The sequence below is a fragment of the Pipistrellus hanaki genome (genome assembly GCF_964339955.1).
Source record: "Pipistrellus hanaki genome assembly, chromosome: 5".
NCBI classification, from domain to species: Eukaryota; Metazoa; Chordata; class Mammalia; order Chiroptera; family Vespertilionidae; genus Pipistrellus; species Pipistrellus hanaki.
The window spans coordinates 18,340,729-18,361,171 of NC_140507.1; the positions used below are offsets into that span (position 1 = coordinate 18,340,729).

Sequence of the window (20,443 nt, forward strand, 5' to 3'; positions counted from 1 at the left end):
AGTTAGATCTCTTCACAAGAAGCATTTCAGTAACTGGAATGATGACAAACAATAAATATTCTTGCTCTGCAATGAGACAAGAGAGTGAGAGTGCCCTGCAATTATTCCTGAGTCACAGTGCAACTTAAAGTTTCTAGAAACATGAGCAATCTGTTGGGAAGGGGATGACTACTGCTCAAGTTTATACATCAGATCAAGTTGACGTATCAGAGAGGAAATTTCAGAATGTATGTCTGGGGATACTGTGTGAATGAGACAAGCAACAGGAATTTAAAATTCTACATAGTTAATTGCTACCGCGTTTCCGTAGTGTAGTGGTTATCACGTTCGCCTCACATAGTTAATTGCTATCGACTTATAGCACAACCAACTAAATGTGAAAAAAGTTTATGCAAAGAAATGTACAAATTAAAATCAGTTCACTATCAATATTATCTCCACAATTCTATACTACTATCAATGATATTAAGTTTTTTGAGAAAGCGCTATTAAAGGTATGTAAGGACTACAAGATGTACTCCAAGTTTGGAAACATTACAAGTGTGAGAAAATGCATCTCAGAATTAAGGATATGCAGTGATAAAATATTTATTGGGAGACCCTTTCGGCAAGGCATTCTGCTCAGAAATGCACTGCCATCCGTTCGTTCCAGGAAAACCTGCTGAGGTGGAAGACCTCAGTCAGCTTCCTATGATGGCATGTGCATGAGGAACAAGAATTGCAATACATACTAAATGCAAGGATTAGGTAAAAATTCAGGAATATCAAACAGCAGTGGAATCATCATGGTAAACAGTGCAAAATGTCAGGAGAGGACAAAATTAGCAGCAGCAGGAACAACAAAAAGTACCCAAAGGGAACATGTTTAGCTATGTGCCACATCAAAATGAAGCCACTCAACACAGCACTCTCTCATGCTGCACCCAGGGCAGATAGCACTACTTGATCACAACACACCTCCAGGCTGAGCAGAGAGGCAGGCTCAGAATTGCTCTCAAGCAATGAGCAGGACTGCCTCACCAAAGTGCAGGTTGTACTGTGCACAGACAAAGACTTCCTGCAGTTGGGACTGAGATGCTATCACAACTCATATTCCCAACCCAGCCCTCTGATCGTGGCATCGACCACAGTCCAACTACCTGCACGGGTTTATAATTAAATGTGGTATGTGTGTCACTCACCTCACCTTTAATGTCTACTGCAAGTGTTTCCTAGTCAGCGATTGAGATCTCTAATTACAAAGTTAAATCAAGAATTTATCTACCCTTCTCTGCTTTAACTTAATTTGCCAGAGGTGGGACGGGGAGAACTCTCAGGAAATGATCCATCATGCATTCACAGGCCCTTTTTCCAGTCTCAATAAAATGGGACATGCAGAGATGCTTATGTTTTAAATAGTAATTCTGCAATAGAGTCAGCATCTGCCATCCTTCTGACTAATGAGGGCAAGGAAAAAACAGTCATACTCATTAAGTCCAATTTAAACTCACTGTAATTTCTTCAGTACAGGAAGTCCCTCCTTTTTATGACCCACTGTTCCTAGAAACCACATCAGTAGGTAACTGTTTAAAAATGAGGCAAAGTTCACCTATCAAACTGTCGAAATTAAAAACTGATATATCCAGTGTTGGCTAGAATAGGAAACTTAGGAACCATGGAAAGGAGTCAATATGAAATCAGTAAATAGTGCTTAGAAAAAGCAACTTGGTAATATAAAAATTTCAAAAGTGCAAACTCTTCAGCAATTCTCTTCTGGATAAATGTCTTGGAGGTGTACTTATACATGCCCACAAAAAGAAAGGTGTAATAAAATGCACTGTCAAAATACTGAAAAAATACTAAAATCTATAAATGATCTGACAGTCCACTGACTGAGGACTGGTCAAATAAACTAAGGCAGCATCTATTTTCTGAGATACTGTGTAGCAATTTAAAAAAATGAGGTAAAATCAGGTTTATCAATTTGGAAAGCTCTCTCAGGCACTATTGAGGAAAACAAACCAAAATAGACAAAAACCACATATAATAATCTTTTTATGTATGTTTAAAAAAACCCCAAAAAGATATTTTTGTTTTTATATATTCCTGTACATACTTACATAGTGTGTAATTCGCTCATAGGACCTAGAAGAAGACAGACAATGACACCAAAGGTGCCTGAGTGGAGGAGACTCAGGGTAAGCATGTGGTATTCAATAAGCACTTGTGTTGTCTGCACTTCAATGAGTAAGTATTGATGAGTTATTGGGGGAATTAAAAATTTTTAAAAATAGTTTTTGATATTTTAGAGAAAGGAGGGAGAAGAGAGAAACATCAATGTTAGAACAAAGCATAGATCAGCTGCCTTCTGCATGACCCCTACGGGGGATCGAGCCCACAACCCTGGCATGTGCCCTGACCTGGAATGAAACCAGTATCCTCTTGGTGAAGGGGACAATGCCCAACCAACTGAGCCACACCATCCAGGGCAAGGGAATCAAATTTAAATACTTTGGAGAAGTTATGCTTTTATTCCCCCGCTGTCACTCTTTTCCTTTTCTCAAGTTTTGGCAAAATGCAATGTATTGCCCCCAAACAGCCACAGTGTTTAAGGGCATATTTTTCCCAGCATGATCTACCCATCTATATAGAGATATCTCCTTGTGTATTACCCTGCCCACAAGGGCTATGCGAGAAGAAACAATTACTGGATTTATAATTTTGACAAATAAATATAAAACTAGAGTGGTAAGGAATTATTTTATTTAAATACTAGTAGCCCTGCACACAAATTCCTGTGCCAGTAGCTCTCTGTGGGGCCTGGCTGCTCCTCGCCCACCGTGGCTGGGGTGGAATGCTTGCCTCGTTGCTGTGGCATTCCGCCAGGTCATTCACACTGCCCACTCTCAGCAGCCGTCCGCCCTGGGACTGGAGGACTCCGGTGGGGCTGAGAGGACTGGGCGCTGCCATCTTATGGCTGTGGGCGCTGATATCTTTGTGATGGAGTGGCAATTAATTTGCATATTATCCTTTTATTGGATAGAATAGGTTAGAAAATTTTGTTTTTATTTTTCTGTTAATATTTTTCTCTATTTTCCAATATTATAAAATGATCCATGTATTAACTGTGTAATTAGAGAAAAGTTTAAATCAGTGATTTCAAGGTGAATGACTTTATTCCCACCCCTCCCTGATGTTTGGCAATATCTGGAGATATTTTCATTGTTACAGCTCAGGAGGAGGGGCTGCTACTAGCACCTAGCAGGTAGAGACGAGGGAGGCTGCTAAATATCCCATGAGATATAGGACAGCCCCCATGACAGAATTATCTGGCCCAAAATGACAATAGTGCTGAAGTTGAGAACCCCTACTGTAAATACACCACACATAAGTAACATATTCCTACTGACGCTCTACTTACTTTGTTCGTTTCACAGGGGTCCTCAAACTTTTTAAAGTGGGGGCCAGATCACGGTCCCTCAGAGAGCTGGAGGGCCGGACTATATGAACTACTAATTCCTACTGTAACACCTCGGCTGCGCTCACTGCCCAAAAAACCTGGCGGGCCGGATCAGACTCCTCTGCGGGCCGCATGTGGCCCGCGGGCCGTAGTTTGAAGACCCCTGAGTTAACAGGTGGGAGGAGAGAGCCTGAGTTCATACCTGAACAATGAACTGGTAGATCATGAACAGGCTGACCAGCATGGTGATGTTGGCCAACAGGGAGAAGATGGACAGGACTCGAAGGTTCCTAACGAAAACCAGCAGCACCAGGAATGGAAGGAAGGTGAGCATGTAGAGTCTCGAGTCCATGGTGGGTGTCAGAATCACCGTCTCATTGTTGTGGCAGTTGTTGGTGGTTGCATTGGCTGCTTCTATCACCTAGAACAAGGGGAAGACAAGAAACAGAAAAAGCCTTTCAAATGACCAAGGCCTGACTAACGGTTCAGCGTGTGAAAAAGGCCGTAGGGAAGTCTGTGGTTGGTGAACTATCTTTGGAAATCTTCATAATTACCATAGCTAGGTTTGATCATATCTTACCAAAAGATAGGAAGACGCACAAGGCCTTTTGAGTTTCTTGATACCCTTAGGACTTTATATGAAATAAAACAAAAGACACTATTCTATATAAAGTGTTCTATGAAAAGAATCTTAATTCTTTTGTTGATCAAAACTGGTTTTAATAAAAAGAAATGGTTTAAAAAAAATCCTGAACAAAAAGTCCATTATCTCTTGCCATTCTTTCCCCCCACCTTCTCTATCCCGCTTCTCTCTCCAGCCCCTAGGGTCCTACCTGTTTAAAGTTGTCAGCCAGAAAAACAAAATAGACACAGCAGAATCCCAGCTGCGTGACAATCAGGAAGAAGTCCACAGTGTGCCTGAAGGTGGAAGTGGAAGAAATATGAAGATCATGATAAAAAGCAAGATTCCCTGAGAGATGTTTGAACACACTTTTGCCCCAGTCGTCATAGACCCTTCTGATCAGGTGACAAGGATGAGTGTGCCTGGTGAGAGGAGAAACTGTGCTAAATGCCACCAGTCTAGAGCTTTGGAGGAAGGTGAAGCAGGTGCGGTTCCCAAGGTCCCCTTCCCGGCTTCTTGCAGGAAAGCTGCACGAGGCCAGGCGAGCCTGAGACTGAGTGGCCTGAGCAGAGCACATCAGGACCACTTCCCAGCCCTTGGCGCCCCCTCCCCATGGCCCGCCTGTCCCATCTCTTACCATCTGTTCTACAGGGACAGGGAACCCTCAATGTAACAACCAGGAAGTGTGGACCCTCTGTCTATAACTTGAATCCAAGAACCAATCTACTCTCACAGAAGTACACAAAAATAGATGTAACCCATCAGACTGCTGGTTGAAGCACTGTTACAATGACAACAACTTAAGGGGTTGTCAAAAGAAAAAGGATTAAATTATAGACCATTCTTAAATAAAACAGTATTCGGCAGGTAAAAAGCATATGTTAAATCTATATGGGCTGACAGAGAAATAACTAACACCTTTAAGGGAAAAAATAAGTTTCCAAACATGTTTGAGAACATGTACATGTTTGTATATATACAGATATTCCAAAAGGATACCCATGCAACTGTGTCCATTATATGTATCTTTACTTTTCACTTTATGTCCTTTTATCTTGGTCAAAAATATTTTTTTTAATTTTATTAAAGCAAGGAAAGAAGGGAGTAAGAGGGTGAGTAAGGAAGGGAGCAGGGTGAACCATGGAAAGAGAGGGAAAGAGGGAGATAAAGAGAGGAAAAAAGAAAGAAGAGGAGGGGGAAGGGAAAAAGAAGAGGGAAAAAGGGAAGAATTAATCAACAACCAACCCATCAACCAACAGTGGTCACTTGGTAATCTGGGTTCTCCCAAACACAGAAAATGATTTTGCTGAAAGAATTACACAAAAGTGCATCACAGGCAGAAGTTAATAATGAACGAATGAAGGTGAAAGTCTCCCTGTAACCACATAAAGAAGTTTTTCTGAAGAATATAGTTTTAATGTGGTTCAAATTTTTTTTAATGTTTTTTTTATTGATTTTGTACAGAGAGGACGGGAGAGAGAGATAGAAAGCTAGAAACATCGATGAGAGAGTCATCAATCAGCTGCCTCTTGCACACCCCCCACTGGGGATATGCCCGCAACCAAGGTACATGCCCTTGACCGGAATCGAACCCGGGTCCCTTCAGTCCCCAAGCCGACGCTCCATCCATTGAGCCAAACTGGTCTTGGCCAAATTTTTTTTTTTTTTAAAGAACTCGGTCCTTGATAGTATCAATTCTCTACATTTAAATGCATTGTTTCCTCAAATAGAAAACAAAAAGTAGGAAATATCCTTTCAGGCATCTGACAAGTTACCATAGGAGAAATTTCCAAAATACTCCCCACCACCTGAAACGTCACTTTCCCTCATAAATCCATTTGTTCCAGCTGACCTCACTAGGTCACCTCACTTCCTCCTTGAAGCCTTCCTTCTCCTGCCCAGTGCCCTGCCCTTAAAGCACCTACCATGTGCACTTCTCATTTGGCACAGTGGATGAGAGAATTTGGAAAGCCTCTTGCCCTGAGTGCCTAGGCGTGCAGGAAGCTCAGGACACTCTTCCTGCTGATTTATACTATTCCTGATCTCTTGGACACAAACATTTCATGCACCTTGTTCCTTAGAAAAACTGCAAGCCCCTGGAGTGTTGGGGCCATATAGTTTACCTCAGAGAACCCCATTCTCCCTAAACCTAGAATTGTTTTGTACCACTTTTTAGAGAGTGCTTATATATATTTGTTGAGCAATGAGGGAATTAATATAATCTCTGCTCATAGACTGTCAAAGCTGGAACAACCTATAAAGCTCTTTAAGGCCAGAACCCTTGTTTTACCAATGAGCAAACTGAGGCCCAGAGAAGGGAGAGATCACACAGCCCAAGGTCACAGAGATTACCTCTGAAAGGCTGTACTGGAACTCAAGTTCCTGACCCAAACAATGGTCTTTCTTACCCCCATATCTGAAGGCCTTACCACTGGGCAGCCACAGCCCCAGTAAGAGAGGAAACCAGTTACCTTCCCCAGTGTGCATGGTTCCGGAGCCAGGAGATAGGGCTGGATTCCAGTCCGTACATCACTGTCTCTCCATAGTCCACAAAAGGCTTGTTCAGTCTGGGAGGAGACAGGGAGAGCAGGAGGGAAGAGTGTGTGAGTTAGACAATGACAGAACAAATGCAGCTCCTTGAGACCTAGGCTAGTTCCCCATCTCTCACCCTGGAGATATCACTGAGTCCTGGGCCAAATGCTTTCAAGGATCAGAAGTAGCAAGTCAATGGCACAGTTACTTTCATTATAATTGAAAACCATCTGGCAAAATCATTTCAATGGGTAAATATAAAATTATAATTTACTTCTGTCCACTGCACATAATTTGACAGATGACACATGATAAAAAAAAAAAAAAAAAAAAAAAAAAAAGGACACAAAAATAACAGGGCAATGTTAATCAGCAATCACCTTCAGGTAGCATAAAAAATTTAGAGTGATCTGTGTAAGTGCTCACTTTCAGATAATGAAACCTGAAGGGACAATCTGTCACTCAAGAGGAAGCTCATGTCCTGGCCGGTTTGGCTCGGTGGATAGAGCATTGGCCTGTAGACTGGAGGGTCCCGGGTTTGATTCTGGTCAAGAGCACATGGAAGGGTAGCAGGCTCAATCCCCAGTTGGGGGAATGCAGGAGGCGGCCAATCAGAGATTCCCTCTCATCATTGACGTTTCTATCTCTCTTCCTCTCTTTTCCTTTCTGAAATCAATAAAAAAAATATTTTTAAAAAAGAGGTAACTCAGAGGGCTCTCACCTGTGGCAGAAGTGGTGAGCACATTTCACCAGGATACCCATGCAGTGCACGGCCACGATGCCTATCACCAGCAGGCTGAGGGGACCCATCTGGGGACAGGTGTTGCGGGCAAGAGAGGGAGAGACAAGCAGCGACAATTAGGAGTGAGCTAACAGAGACTGGATTTGCAGATGATCACAATGCTACTCCACTAAGGTACTTTCCAATGACAGAAGTTCTGACACAGCACTGAAAACAGAAATGTGAGCATGGAGATTAGCTCAGTGAGATGAGCATCATCTGAAACTTAGCATGCCTTCCAGAGAATTAACCTTGTGGAGAATGACACAAGATAAGGCTGTTCCAAGACTGTGGCCAATCAGTAAAACAGAAGGCTCCTGTGTCTGAGAAAAAAGAGATGAGTTCAGGAGTGTGGGAGGAAGGTGAAAGTTCTTTTAAAAGCAGTATGATCAGTTTATGTTGTTCATTAGGGGGGATGGAGAGTAATGGGGGAATAAGGACACATATTTAACACCTTAATCAATAAAGAAATTTTTTTTAAAAAAGCAGTATCAGATCAAGAAAGGATAAAGGTTGTCCTTCAGCTAAGGACAACCCACATCTCTGAGCTATCTCCAACTCTAACAAAAACCAGAATGGCTTTGGACATTAGAGAGTGAATCATAAAAGAAAAATATTCTCAGAGTTGGCCATCTAGAGACAGGGTGTGGAAGAACTGTGTAGAAAATGGACAGACTTCTGTTACTAATTCATTAGTTAACATTACTGATAGAAAATGCCTGAGACATTTTAATTACACCCTTCCACCAAAAACTAAGCTCCCTGAGGGCAGGAATCTATGTCTGTTTTATTCACTGATAGCATCCTAAGAGCCTAGAACAATATCTGGCACACTAAAGGCCCTCAATAAATATTGTAGATAAATGAACATCTGAATTTTGCTTTTTCTCAGCTGATATTTTTTTAAAGCTTCCCATTACAATGTTTTAAAGAAAGTAAACATATTTTTTAAAGATCCATTATATTCTAAGATTGTCATGAAACTTCCCTCCGCTGATGCAGACCCTTACCAAGATGCCTGCATTTTTCACTGCCAGGGGCAGCCCCAGGAGTCCTGTGCCAATGTTGCCTTTTAACAAGTGGATCAAGGTCTGGAACCATCTGAAGTGGGAAGAAGGTAGACAAGCACATGTTAACAACAAGAGCTAACATTTATTAGGCATTTAGTACTGTGTTAAGTGCCTTCGTATGTTATTACCCCATTCAGTTTCCACAACAACCCTATGAGACATGTTTTAACTTTATTTTATGGTTGAGGAAATAACTTGCCCAAGGTCACATACCTGGTAAATAATTGAACCAGGTTTCACACTCAGGCAGTCTGTTCCCCAAACTCACTCTCCTAGCCACTGGGCTATAAGGTCCATTCCCTGCGGCATCTCTGAGAACCCTCTCTTTCTTGGAGATTATACCAGAGGGACAGTAGGGATCTCTCTAGGCAGTGTATCCTTTCCTAGTGTATCTGGGCCTGGTTTTCACCACAGGCCCGTTCACTGTAAAGAATCAGAACCACACTGTAACAGGATGACAAGCTTAACTGCAAAGGACAGACACTAGTATCAAAGAACAGGAAAAATAAAAAAGAGAAGCCCAAAACTCTTAACAGAAAATTTTATGGAGGGAATTTTCATGCTTACATTAATTTTCCTTATGCTTGTATTAAAGTTTTTCTCCTGTTTAAAAAAAAAAAAATTTTTTTGTCCTGGCCCATGAAACTCAGTGGTTAGAGCATTGCCCTATGAACTGGAGGGTCTTGGGTTCAATTCCAGTCAAGGGCATATACCTGAGTTGCAGGTTTGATCCCTCACCCCAGTCGGGGGCATGTGCAGGAGACATCCAATCAATGTCTCTCATTATTTCTCTCTTCCTCCCCTCCCTCTCCCTTCCCTCCCAATCTCTTTAAAAATAAATCAACGGAAAAAGTATCCTCTGGTAAGGATTAATAAAACAAAACAAAGTGAACAGAATAAAAGTCATGCAGTACCACAACAGGCCAGAAATCCCTGGCATACTTTACTTTAAAAAACAAACTAATAAAAACAGTTTGCCATAGACCAACCGGTGGTCGACAGAGGTCCGAAAGGTTGGTGACTGCTGCCATAGATCTAGGGTTGGATAAGCCCTAGTTAGTCACCTAGTTTCCTTCTGCCTTGAGGGCAGAGTTTTCCCTCACCTATTATCCAGATTTTCCCCCTCAAAGGTACAATTATAAAGCCTCTTATAGCCTCATTTATTTTTTCATTCAGCAAACTGCTATCATGTGTAAAACACTGTGTTAACTCAGTGACAGAAATAAGTAAGAATCAGATATGGATCTCCGTCTCTAGAAGCTAACAATGTTGCAAGGTAGAAAGATCCCGATCTGAAGAAAAGCCAGGAACAATGCCCAGGGAGGGGAGGCAGGTGAGGGCTCAAAAGGGAGAGGTCTGAGCAGAGTCCAGCAAGACAGGCAGGGTCTGTAAGTGCCAATAAGGAAGAAAGGCCTGGGAACACAAGCCTAGAGAGAGAAACGCAGGGCACCAACATGAAAGAATGCCTTGGTTCTGAGGCCCCTAGGGTAGGGGTGAGGATGGGCAAAGAATTTCTACTTTTTCCCTGGGGAATTGGAACTTGTCAAAGGACTGACAGAGCAGAGGCCTCATCTTCAGCATTTTCTATTCTTCTGTTACTTCCAGAAAGACTAAGTCATATATGGTATGGCTTTTACCCAAATCACAGACTCACTCAAGATTTAGCCCCTGGCACTGTCTTAAAATTCTTCTGTACAAATAACCTAAATCCCTCCTAAATGCTGCTTACACATGTCTTCAAATGTGCAATTTAGTAGAAACAGAAAGCAAACAACATGTTATTTGACCATATTACACTGATCTTTACCCTCTATAAAGGAAATTTTATTTTTTGTAACCTTTCTCCTTTTGCCTCCAGGAAGAAAACCTCTCTAATGTCCTACTGTCCCCAAGCTTTTCAAGAAAAAGAGGATCCTGCTTCGAGTCTAAAAATGAGAGGCTGAGTGCTCTTCTGGACTATTGTGAGGAAACAGCTTAAGGACCAGACTGCAAGGTTCCAGGAGTGACTCTATCATCAGCAGCCAGTGACCAGGAGATCATGGGCAGGATGATGGGCCAATCAAATTTCTATTTTAACAAAATAAGCACTGTACCAAACCTACATGCCTCCCAGAGCCCTCCCCTAAAGGCCTAAGCTGGTTTTTATGAGACCAGGTCCCTCTAGCCTTGGCTCTGCCACTAACTCCATATGACAATTCCCTTCTCCCTTCACTGGGCTTGTTTTCTCGTCTGTAGAGTGAGGAGACTGGACTAGGAAAACATACTCTCCAAGGTCCCTTCAGCTCTGAAACACCAGGATTTGAAGCAACTGACCAATATTACTCTTTTTATTCAATGACCCCAAGTTGAGATTACTCAAAACCATGTCACAAAATCAACTCTAAGGGACTGCAAAGTCTTAATTATGGAGGTGGGGGGTGGAGGGGACAGGGAGGCAAATAACATCTTAATAAGCCTTACAAATTTTTCTGGTTCTGTTTATGTTCCAAATCAGTAGTTCTTAGACTTTTTGGTCTCAGGATCTCTTAATACACTTATAAATTATTGAAGATCACAAATAGCTTTAGCTTATATGGATTATGTCTATGGATATATACTATATTACAAATTAAAACCAAGAAATTATACAAATATTTATCAAATTAAAATAACAATAAGCATCAGAGGAGACAGAATAAATGTTAATATAAATAAATAACAGATTTTTAATGAAAAGTAACTATTTCCCAAAAATACAATGTGAGAAATCTCTTTCATGTCTTGCTTAATAGAAGATAGCTGGATTATCTACTTCTGCATTCACTCTGCTGCAATATGTTGTTTTGGTTGAAGTATAGAGAAAGTCTCTCCTCACACAGACACGTAGTTGGAAAATGAAGGAGTATTTTAATTACCTCTTCAGAAAATTGTGGTAATTTTCTTTGATACTACATCAAAACTCAACATGTGGTCACTTCTTGGAAGCTGTAATGTGGAATCTGAACTTTTTATCCTCTATTACATTAAAACCCATTAGTGATTTCGCTTTTTGAGTGATCTTTTACCCATGCAAAATGTTCTAACATCACACTTTGGTCATTTGGAAGATATTGGTTCTCTGGGTTATATAGACCTTCCAAATGCTGACATATTACCTTATATAACATAAAAAAATTACATGTATGAATATCATAGCTGATCTCATCAGAAAATCTTTAAGTAGAGGGAAACCATCCAGGTCACAGGGCTAGAAACAAGTTTGTTTTTTTTCTTCTAATTTTGAAAGCTCAAATTTTATTGTAAACAACAAATACTATTGACTTTTTTTCTTGAGGTGACAGTCTCCTTGTGATGGGACCGTGATACCCGCCATCACTTACAGATGGGCTTTTGGGTCACCTAACTTGTATCACAATATGAGGGCAGGATCCCCTTAGAACAAAGTATACCCTAGAAAATGTCCCAATAAAAAAACCTAAAGAAAGTATCTTCTTATTCGCTCAATTTCCAATAAACAAGGGTAAATACTGTGAGGTTGCCTACTAGTTATAACCCAATGTGAATAAAGGAGATACTCAGAATAGCTAACAGGCATGCATTAGCTTCAATACATATAAACCTATCAGCTACCATCCTGAAGTAGCTAGCTAGTTGGTGTTGAACTTCAGAAACATCCCTTTAAAAATGAAAATCTAGACTGTCTGGTAAGCATTGCATGGACAACAGTTGAGAACAAGGAGCAAAAACTGGAAGGGAAACTATAGAGAGAAAAACTTGGAAGAAATATTTCACAATAATGAGTGTGACTTCTGAGGGGAAGCTATCACATGTCATTGGCTGCATTTGGAGCTCTGCCTGGGGGAAGCCAATTAGGTGGAAAGGTTAAGGGGGAAGAGAACAATGTTCCTCATTGCTCCAAGTTGTGCTCCAAGTATCTTTTCCATCAGCTAACAATGGAGAGAGAGAGAGAGAGAGAGAGAGAGAGAGAGAGAGAGAGAGAGAGAGAGAGAGAGAGAGAGAGAGAGAGAATATTACATGATAAAGAAGCTATAGAGTGTGAAGCTTCCTGAGCTGAAATCAGCTAGTGGTGGAGATCCTCCAATTCTATCCAGTTCACTGCAGAAAGAGCCCTACACTGGGAGAGACTGCAGCCAGAGGAGCTTCACTACCAATAGCTTCCAAGAGAAACTCCTATGGTCTCCTTGGGCAGTCATAGGAGACAGAATAAATCTATGATACAAAGGATGCCTCAGTGAGTCATACTTAATCCATAAAGGAACTCAAAAGGGTGATGGCTAAGCTTGAGGAATAAACATAAGGACTGCAAAAGATGGGATGCTGAGATCCCAAGAAAATGTCAGGGGTCTGCTGCGGATCTACTAGTGGTTGGAGAATGTAATGGAATAGAAAATGCTCCTCTGAATTTTCTAATTTGAGTGGAGAATACCAAACAGTAAGCATAGCTTCACAGTGAGGTCCTCAATGTTAACTTACATTTTGGGGGAACTGAGGCCCAAAGAGGACCAAACTCAGCCCAGATGAGATGGGATTCAGTTTCCAAGGATGAAACCTAAGCCCTTCTTAGAAATGCAAAGCAGATCTCCTCTTCTCTATAACCCCCTTGATTTTTTTTAAGTGCAGAAGTTATTCCTCCCTTTTCCTACTCCTTCAGCCAGATGAATTGGCTGTTTGGTGACAGGGACAGAAGTCTGGAGGAGACTTTGCAAAGGAGGCTTCCAACTGGGCTTGGAGGTACTTGAGGTTCTAGTACAGAAGACCCTTAGTTCTAAATTAAGAGATTGTTTTTTCTACAAGTTTTTCTTATGTTTATGCTCTTAGTCTTCTAGGACCAATACAGCTGTAATGAACAAAGAATAAGAAACAGACTACAGCCGAAACCGGTTTGGCTCAGTGGTAGAGCGTCGGTCTGTGGACTGAAGGGTCCCAGGTTCGATTCCGGTCAAGGGCATGTACATTGGTTGCAGGCACATCCCAGGTGGGGGGTGTGCAGGAGGCAGCTGGTCTATGTTTCTCTCTCATCGACGTTTCTGGCTCTCTATCTCTCTCCCTTCCTCTCTGTGAAGAATCAATAAAATATATATTTTTTTAAAAAAGTCAGAATTTAAAAAAAAAAGAAAAGAAAGAAAGAAAGGAAGAAAGAAAGGAAGAAAGATAGAAACAGACCACAGAGTGGCAGTTAATTGCCCAACCTCTTATTTTCATCTATAGAGGGGGGAACTGGTAAGATGGGGAGCAAAAATAACTCCAAGGGAGGCTATGTCACTGATATAAAACTGAGGGATGTGATTCTCCCCCAGGAGGTAAAAGAAACAGTTACTTACGTTGTTCGGCTGCTCTCCCCAAATCGCTGGTAGGAGCCCGAGGAAGAGAAGTTGTTCAGACCTTCAGATGGGCTCTCTTCTGGACTCACATCAGTGGAGCTGTAGTCAGCATAGTCCTCATTCCGAAGTCTCTGTGTGGACATGGTAGCTGTGGGGGCAGAGTCAGTGCTAAGACTTCCTGTGGCTGGGGCCTTAAGCTCCACACCTGGGGTGGGCTCTGGGGCAGAAGCAGCCATTGTCACAGTCGCTCAACGAGGCTGCACTATGCAGTAAGTGCAAATGCAAGTGCTTGGATTTATGAAAATGAAAAAGGTGCAAAGTTCACATGGGCAGGCTGAGTTGACTCAGCTTTTACCTCTCTGCCTTGCCAGTTGGTGCCACACTTATATGTTTCTAAATTTGTCCCAGCACACCTGGACTGAGCAGAGGTGAGGCATACTTGGGAGAGGTAGGCGAAGAGGCAAACAGATGATTCCAGGAAGCCTTCCCTGTTCCATAGGGCCAGTGAACTATCCTTTTCTTTGAGCTAATTTCTTGGACCCTGAACAACAGTTAAATTGTATGTATTTCCATTTTCCCCAAGAGCAAGCTCTCAGAGGACAGAAACCTGAATATTCTATTTTTCCTCTGCATTCATTAGAGAAAGGACCTTGCTGCATTCAAGAAATGCCCTCCAGATCCTCCAGTTCTGCTCAAACTCCTCCCCAGGTCCTAGAGCCACAAATGACTTTCTCTTTCTCTTTGCTATGAGCTCTGGCATATCCTATATTCTTGGGAGGTCATCAGTGACTCTCATCCCCTGACCCTAGGACTCTTTGCTTGTAACCAAACCTGAATACTGAGAAAATGGCAGCTAAAAGCAGCACAGAAGAAAAGCAGGAGCATGAGATGTGCTCACCACTGGCCTTTGTGTCAATAGCTGCCTTCCACAATGCCTCTTCCTTTTTATTTTATAGATTTGCCAATATTTTAAAGATGGTGAAAGAAGAAACCCTTCCTGTTGTGCTGGGAAAGGATGGTGAGGGTGGTGTTCCCTGGGTGGCCTTTCTCAGTAATGCTATTACCGAAAAGAACGATGACTTCTCTAAGATACATAATGAGGATACATTTGAGAGTCGTATAGACTCCAGAATCCTAGAGGCTGTTGTTAAAAGAGCCTTCAGAGGTCACTCCAGCTGCTCATTTTACAGATGAAGAATCAACACCCCCTTCCCCCGTCCCCCGGGGGGAAAAAAAAAAAAGATGAAGGGGCCTGCTCTGCTACAGCCAGGTAGGAGCAAAGCAATAAATGTATCTCCTGACACTACCTGAATCTGAAAACATCTACTGAATACAGTGCCAGTTGTAGTGAGGGAATATTATGATGAAAACGATTCAACTTCCTGCTCTCCAAGAATTGCAATCAAGTGATAAAAGGTACATGGATATTAAAATTACAAATAAAAATCCTCCTGACGCTTTGCAGACTGGCACAACTGCCTGCCTAAAGTATGTTGGCTGGATGTTCACCCTGAATCTGCTGTGCTATCTCAGAGACATGGTGAGGAGACAGGACCTCTGACGGCCAACACAACATGCCTTCCACCTGTCACCCAACACTGCTGAAGGATAGCTCTGTGGTGAGTGCTCCCACAGTCCAGTCCCAGAACTTTTCAGAAACTATCCCCACCCTGGCACCTGAGTGATCCAGGGTGGCCTCATTTTTCCCCACCGACTGTAATTACATAGAAATGAGACCCCATGGAATCTCACAAGGAAAGTGCTTGGTAGAAAGCCAGTTTAAGGGCTTGAAAGTCCCAGAGAGGATCGTGCCTAGCTTCACCACCAGAGCAACTTTGCCAAATATCTAACAGGGTGTCCTTCATTCACAGGCTGGAAGAATTCAAGAAAGTCTTCTAGCTCTGGGGCAGTTAAGTTCATAAAGGGGTCGGGGGCAGGGGGATTATGAAGTAGTTAAAAGCTACTATTCAGGCAAAAGTATAATAAATAAGCTACTTTCTATGTAATTTAGAAGACCTGGGTTCTAATGTTGCCTCTATCACTAACTTGCTTAGTAATTTGGAACAATTCTCTTTATGTCTGTGGTCTTTTTCCCCAAACATGCAAAAAGGGGAAGGGGTGAACTAAAATCTCTCTCAGTAACTCTCTAGTTCTAATATTGTAGGAATCAACTAGTCTAACTATTTATGCAAGCAACAGCTAATTTCTAGTCTCCTCCAATATGCCAAAAGTGTCTGAGGAACAGGGCTTTCCAACTGCATCCTGCATGTTACTGAGGGAGAAGAGACAGTATACAAACCTTCTCCATCGGGTTCCCCGATCCTTCCCCATCAACCAAGAAACAACTCTGTTGCCTTCTTGGTACAGATGCTTGTTTCAAACACTGTAAAGGTGACTTTTCATATTGTGTATAAAAACTGCAGTTACCTACCCACAGCAGATTATTGTTAAGAAACTGCTCAAAAAGAGGCTGACATCTATAGATCTAAAGTCCAAGCAACAACGGTGGGATGTGGGAGATGTGGCTTGGCAATTGTGTGAATGTTGAAAAGGGGGGAAGAAATGCTACTTATATTTTAGTTGATAAGCTTCACAGAAGTCAGTGATATAATAATAATAAGCCAATGTAATTCTAGGTTACACTAGGAAACCCCATGCAGATGATATAGCACTGTTCAGTTTGCTATGCATGGTATTTCGGGTAGCAAACTATAAAAGGCAGCAATGGCAAACTGTGGTGCAGCCAGGGGTTAGCAGCAGGATGGGAATGAACGCCAACTCTGTGAGGAATGGTTGGAAACACAGAGAAGGCTCAACCTGGAGGCATAAAAACTGCCATCAGAAGCTGTCCTATGGATAAGACTTGTTCTGTGAGGCCTCGAAGGTAGGTTAGAAATATTATCAGGAGGTGGAATGTGAAGGGAGGCAGGTGCTTAGAAGAACCTTCTATCAAAAGGAGTTGTCCAGGTGGAATGGTTCGCTCTGGGAGGCAGCGTGTTTCCTATCCCTGGCAAAGCCCAAGCAGAAACCCTCCTGAGAGATGTTAGATAGGGATTTAAGCAGTCACTCCCTAAAGTTCCTTCAAGCAACTAAGGCTCCTCTTCTTGCTTTCTAGCTCTCCCCACTGAGTGCTAGCCTGCAAGGTCACCCTGCCCCTGGGCTCCCTTTGATGAAACCTGGTTTCCAAGTCTACTTCTGCAATAGGCAGTTCCTGTTTTGTGGGAAGTTTTAACAGGAGAACCTATTGACTGTCAAAATGAGGGGTTGTAATATGTGAGAGTTCAAGACAAGCTTGTCCTTCACATCCTTGAGAACAGTGAACATTATGTGTGGCCCATAAATGCAAAGTCAAAATCTCCATAAGATATTTAGGTCCAAAAGCGTGAACTACTAAGTAAGAAAAGGCTAGGTGTTAGTGGTTAGTCAATCACCTACTTCTGGAAGGTGTTATCAGGACCATGCTAGCAAAAATAGATCCCCATGCCCTAACTGTTTTGGTTCAGTGGATAGAACATTGGCCTTCGGACTGAAGTGTCCCAGGTTTGATTCCAGTTAAGGTCATGTAGCTTGAGTGCAGGGACATCACCAGTAGTGGGTGTGCAGGAGGCAGCTGATCAATATTTCTAACTCTCTATCCCTTTCCCTTCCTCTCTGTAAAAAATCAATAATATATATATATTTTTAAAAATAGACCCAAAGTCTATTCACTGGACTCAGTTCTAGGATCTTGCTTCAGGTCAAGGTGTGAAAAAATGTATTATTAACAGCAATGATTCTTCAGCGTCTGACCCTCAAAGACACAAGCATGTAAAAAAGAGGTACTCACTGGGAGGGGGTGGAGGGGTTGAAAAGAAAAGAAAAAGCAGGAGTACTTAACTGTGAGAACAGTTATCTGAAGCAAGGGGGAAAATAAAGCATTCCTGAAAGTAGACATCTATCTATTCTATTTCATATCCCACATCCTAACTGCACAGAACCTCTGAATTGGGAGAAAACTTAAAACTTTCGATAGTCCAACCATCTACCCAACACAATCTTCTAATCTACAACATCCCCAAAACTAACTGCCCCTTGACAATTAGCTTCGGTGGCAGGGAACTCCACGCTGTACTGCGACGTGAGAGAGCACTAATTCTTTCAGAGTTCTTATGCTCACTCACAAACCACTTCCCTTACGGCACTTCCATCCTTGTTGTAATCTCCAGACGATTGCAAAAGAAATGGAACCCACCTCCTTACTCTGCCTTTAAAATAGACAAGGACAGATCTGAGCACTTCAAGTTGGCACAGGATGAGGCCGAATGAACAGTCAAGGGAAAATAAGGACCCAAGAGCAGGCAATTATAAATGGCATCATCGGAAAACAAAGGGAGAAAAACTTAATGCCATCATCAAAGCAGCCTCCGTGGCTTACAGCCTTCATCCCAGGCAATGGGTCTCGGGCACAGAGCAAATGACCAAAGACTTTTGTGTCCTCTTGCTTCCTGACTTTAAGAACATCTTTAAAGAAAATGTGTTCTAGCCATGGCCAGCTGGTTCTCTTCCCATACACCAAAAGGTTGCAGGCTCGATTGCCGGTCCGGGCACATACCTAGGTTTTGGATCTGATCCCCGGTGGGGGTGCGTATGGGAGGAACATATCAATGTTCTTCTCTCTCTCCCTTCCTTTCTCTCTAAAATCTATAAACATATCCTCAGTGAGGATTAAAACAATAAGAAGAAAGAAAATGTGCTGTAAATGTACAAGTTGATTACTGTTGACTACACTCTTGACAAGAGTCAAAGAGAGCCTTGATCCTATTTAAAGAAAAAAAAGACAGTCCAACTCATTTTCTGCTGTCATCATTTAGCTTGGCCATCATACAGAGATAGGAAGAAAGAGGAGGATTTCATAGCAACGGAGAAAGAAATGTTCAATAGGAAAACTGCTTCCTGGAAAACAGGGTTAAGTCTGTTGCAAGGCAGATGCTGATGAAGAGGGCTGGAGGGAAGCTCTCTGATCAGAAAACAGAATGTCACAGGAGAGGAGGAGATCCTTAGGGATTTAACCCCATCCCTGCACAGACTGGGAAACCTAAACCCACGGGAGGCTGCATGCAAGTGTCAGAGCTAACACAGAATCTCCCCACTCCCCAATCTCGGTTCTTTCCATTACACCGCGTTGCTATCTTATTTCAGCAAGCTGCAAAATAAGATATTTCACATAACTGCAAAACATCGCCCCAAATAACCACTATCCCCTCCCCCTCTGAATCTGACCAGCTACAGGATAACACACACACACACACACACACACACACACACACACACACACACACAAAAGCATTGATCTTTATAAGTTTCAAGTTCATGCCAGGGCTCTTCACCGCCTCCGCTGGGAGTCGCCTCCCTCCGAGGCTTGCTTTGTAATTGGGTTTGACTTGACACAAAACTGCAGGACGGCAAAAACAAAACAAAACAAAAACACAAAAAAAAACCACACACAAACCTACAGAATGATGAGTTTGCAGGAAAAAAAAGCCTGAACACTGGGCAGGGAACCACACCCAGAGCCGATCCAACGGGGCGCTGGAGGATGCAGAGCGGAAGGGGCAGCGGAACCGGAGAGAAGGGGACGGGGCGCGGGTGCCTTCAAGCGACAAGTTCTCTGCCAGCGGCGGCGGCGGTGGGAAACCAACAGCTGTCGGAGCCCAGGGAGACCGACACCGGTCAGGCGCTGCGACCTCCGCGGTGCCCTTAAGCCAGCCCCTCCCCCTCCTGGGCCTCGATTTCCCCGACAGCCCAGGGGGACGGGGCAGGGTGTGTGTGGGGGGGGGGGGGGGAGTTGCACCAGATGATTTCCAAGGTCCCTGCGATTTGGGGATTCAGTCCCCACGGCGCGGCTCCCACAGGGGGCGGGTAGTTCGCGGGACGCGGCCGGGCTCCGCTGGGATGCGGGTCAGAGCCCTGGCCGGTTGTCAGGGTGATGTTCCCCATGTCAGTGCCCCTACCTGTCAAGTGGGACAGGCAGGTCGCGTGAGGCAGCGTGAGGGACAGGGGAGTCTCCGGGCCGCCTCATCCCAGGAGGGGTGCCCGCGGTACCACAGTGCGGCCCGGAGCCCGGGCGGCTCGGACCCGCATCCCAGGCCGGTCGGCGCCTGACCCTGAGCATCCCCGCTGCTCCCCTGGAGGGAGGCGACGTCGGTCCTGAGGAAGGCACTGCCTGGCCGCCATCCACACAGCCTGTCAGCCCACGGACTCACCGCTCGGGATCCGGCTCTTGTTCCGGTTCCGATTCGGCTCCAGCCGGGGCTCCCGCCTCAGTGAAGTGCGTCCCACCCCACCTCAGCGCGGAGGTCTCTCCATCCCCTGGGCGGCCCGGCAGCCGCTTCCGGGCCTCGTCACGTGATGCAGACGCCCGAGCTCCAAGCCCCGGTCACAAACTCCCGCGAGCCACGGCTCCTCCCCTCTCGCGGTGCTCCGGAGCGCGGCTGCGCAGCACCCCCTGGCGACCCAGTGCTGCCACTGCAGGCAAGACCGCGCTCCTGGGGCTGGGACTGCGAGAGGGCACTGCGGGGGCGGGGTTGGGGGCGGGGCTGGGGCGGGACCAGGGCTCGGAGCATGCGCAGTGAGCACCGAGTCTAAGCGCGCTGTACCCTGAGTGTGGGCTTGTGAAAGGTCGTTTTTATTTTCGCTGTA

At 43.8% G+C, this 20,443-nt stretch overlaps 1 protein-coding gene across 3 annotated transcripts in view; it reads right to left on the reverse strand.

The window, feature by feature from the left end:
* The window catches only part of LOC311622747 (proton-coupled amino acid transporter 1), a 39,205-nt gene extending 19,037 nt beyond the window's left edge, over positions 1-20,168 (reverse strand). Inside the window, exons 1-7 of one of the 3 annotated variants that reach the window (XM_084884058.1) lie at positions 20,008-20,168; positions 13,766-13,896; positions 8,385-8,475; positions 7,315-7,403; positions 6,533-6,628; positions 4,273-4,357; positions 3,642-3,860 (exon numbers count right to left, since the gene is read on the reverse strand). In XM_084884058.1, coding sequence (XP_084740184.1) covers positions 3,642-3,860; positions 4,273-4,357; positions 6,533-6,628; positions 7,315-7,403 — 489 coding nt within the window. In that variant the 5' untranslated portion in view covers positions 8,385-8,475; positions 13,766-13,896; positions 20,008-20,168. Of the gene's footprint in view, positions 1-3,641; positions 3,861-4,272; positions 4,358-6,532; positions 6,629-7,314; positions 7,404-8,384; positions 8,476-13,765; positions 13,930-20,007 lie in introns of those variants that run through there. The other 2 variants (XM_084884057.1, XR_014795020.1) reach the window with 2 other exon arrangements.
* Between the last annotated feature and the right edge of the window lie 275 nt (positions 20,169-20,443).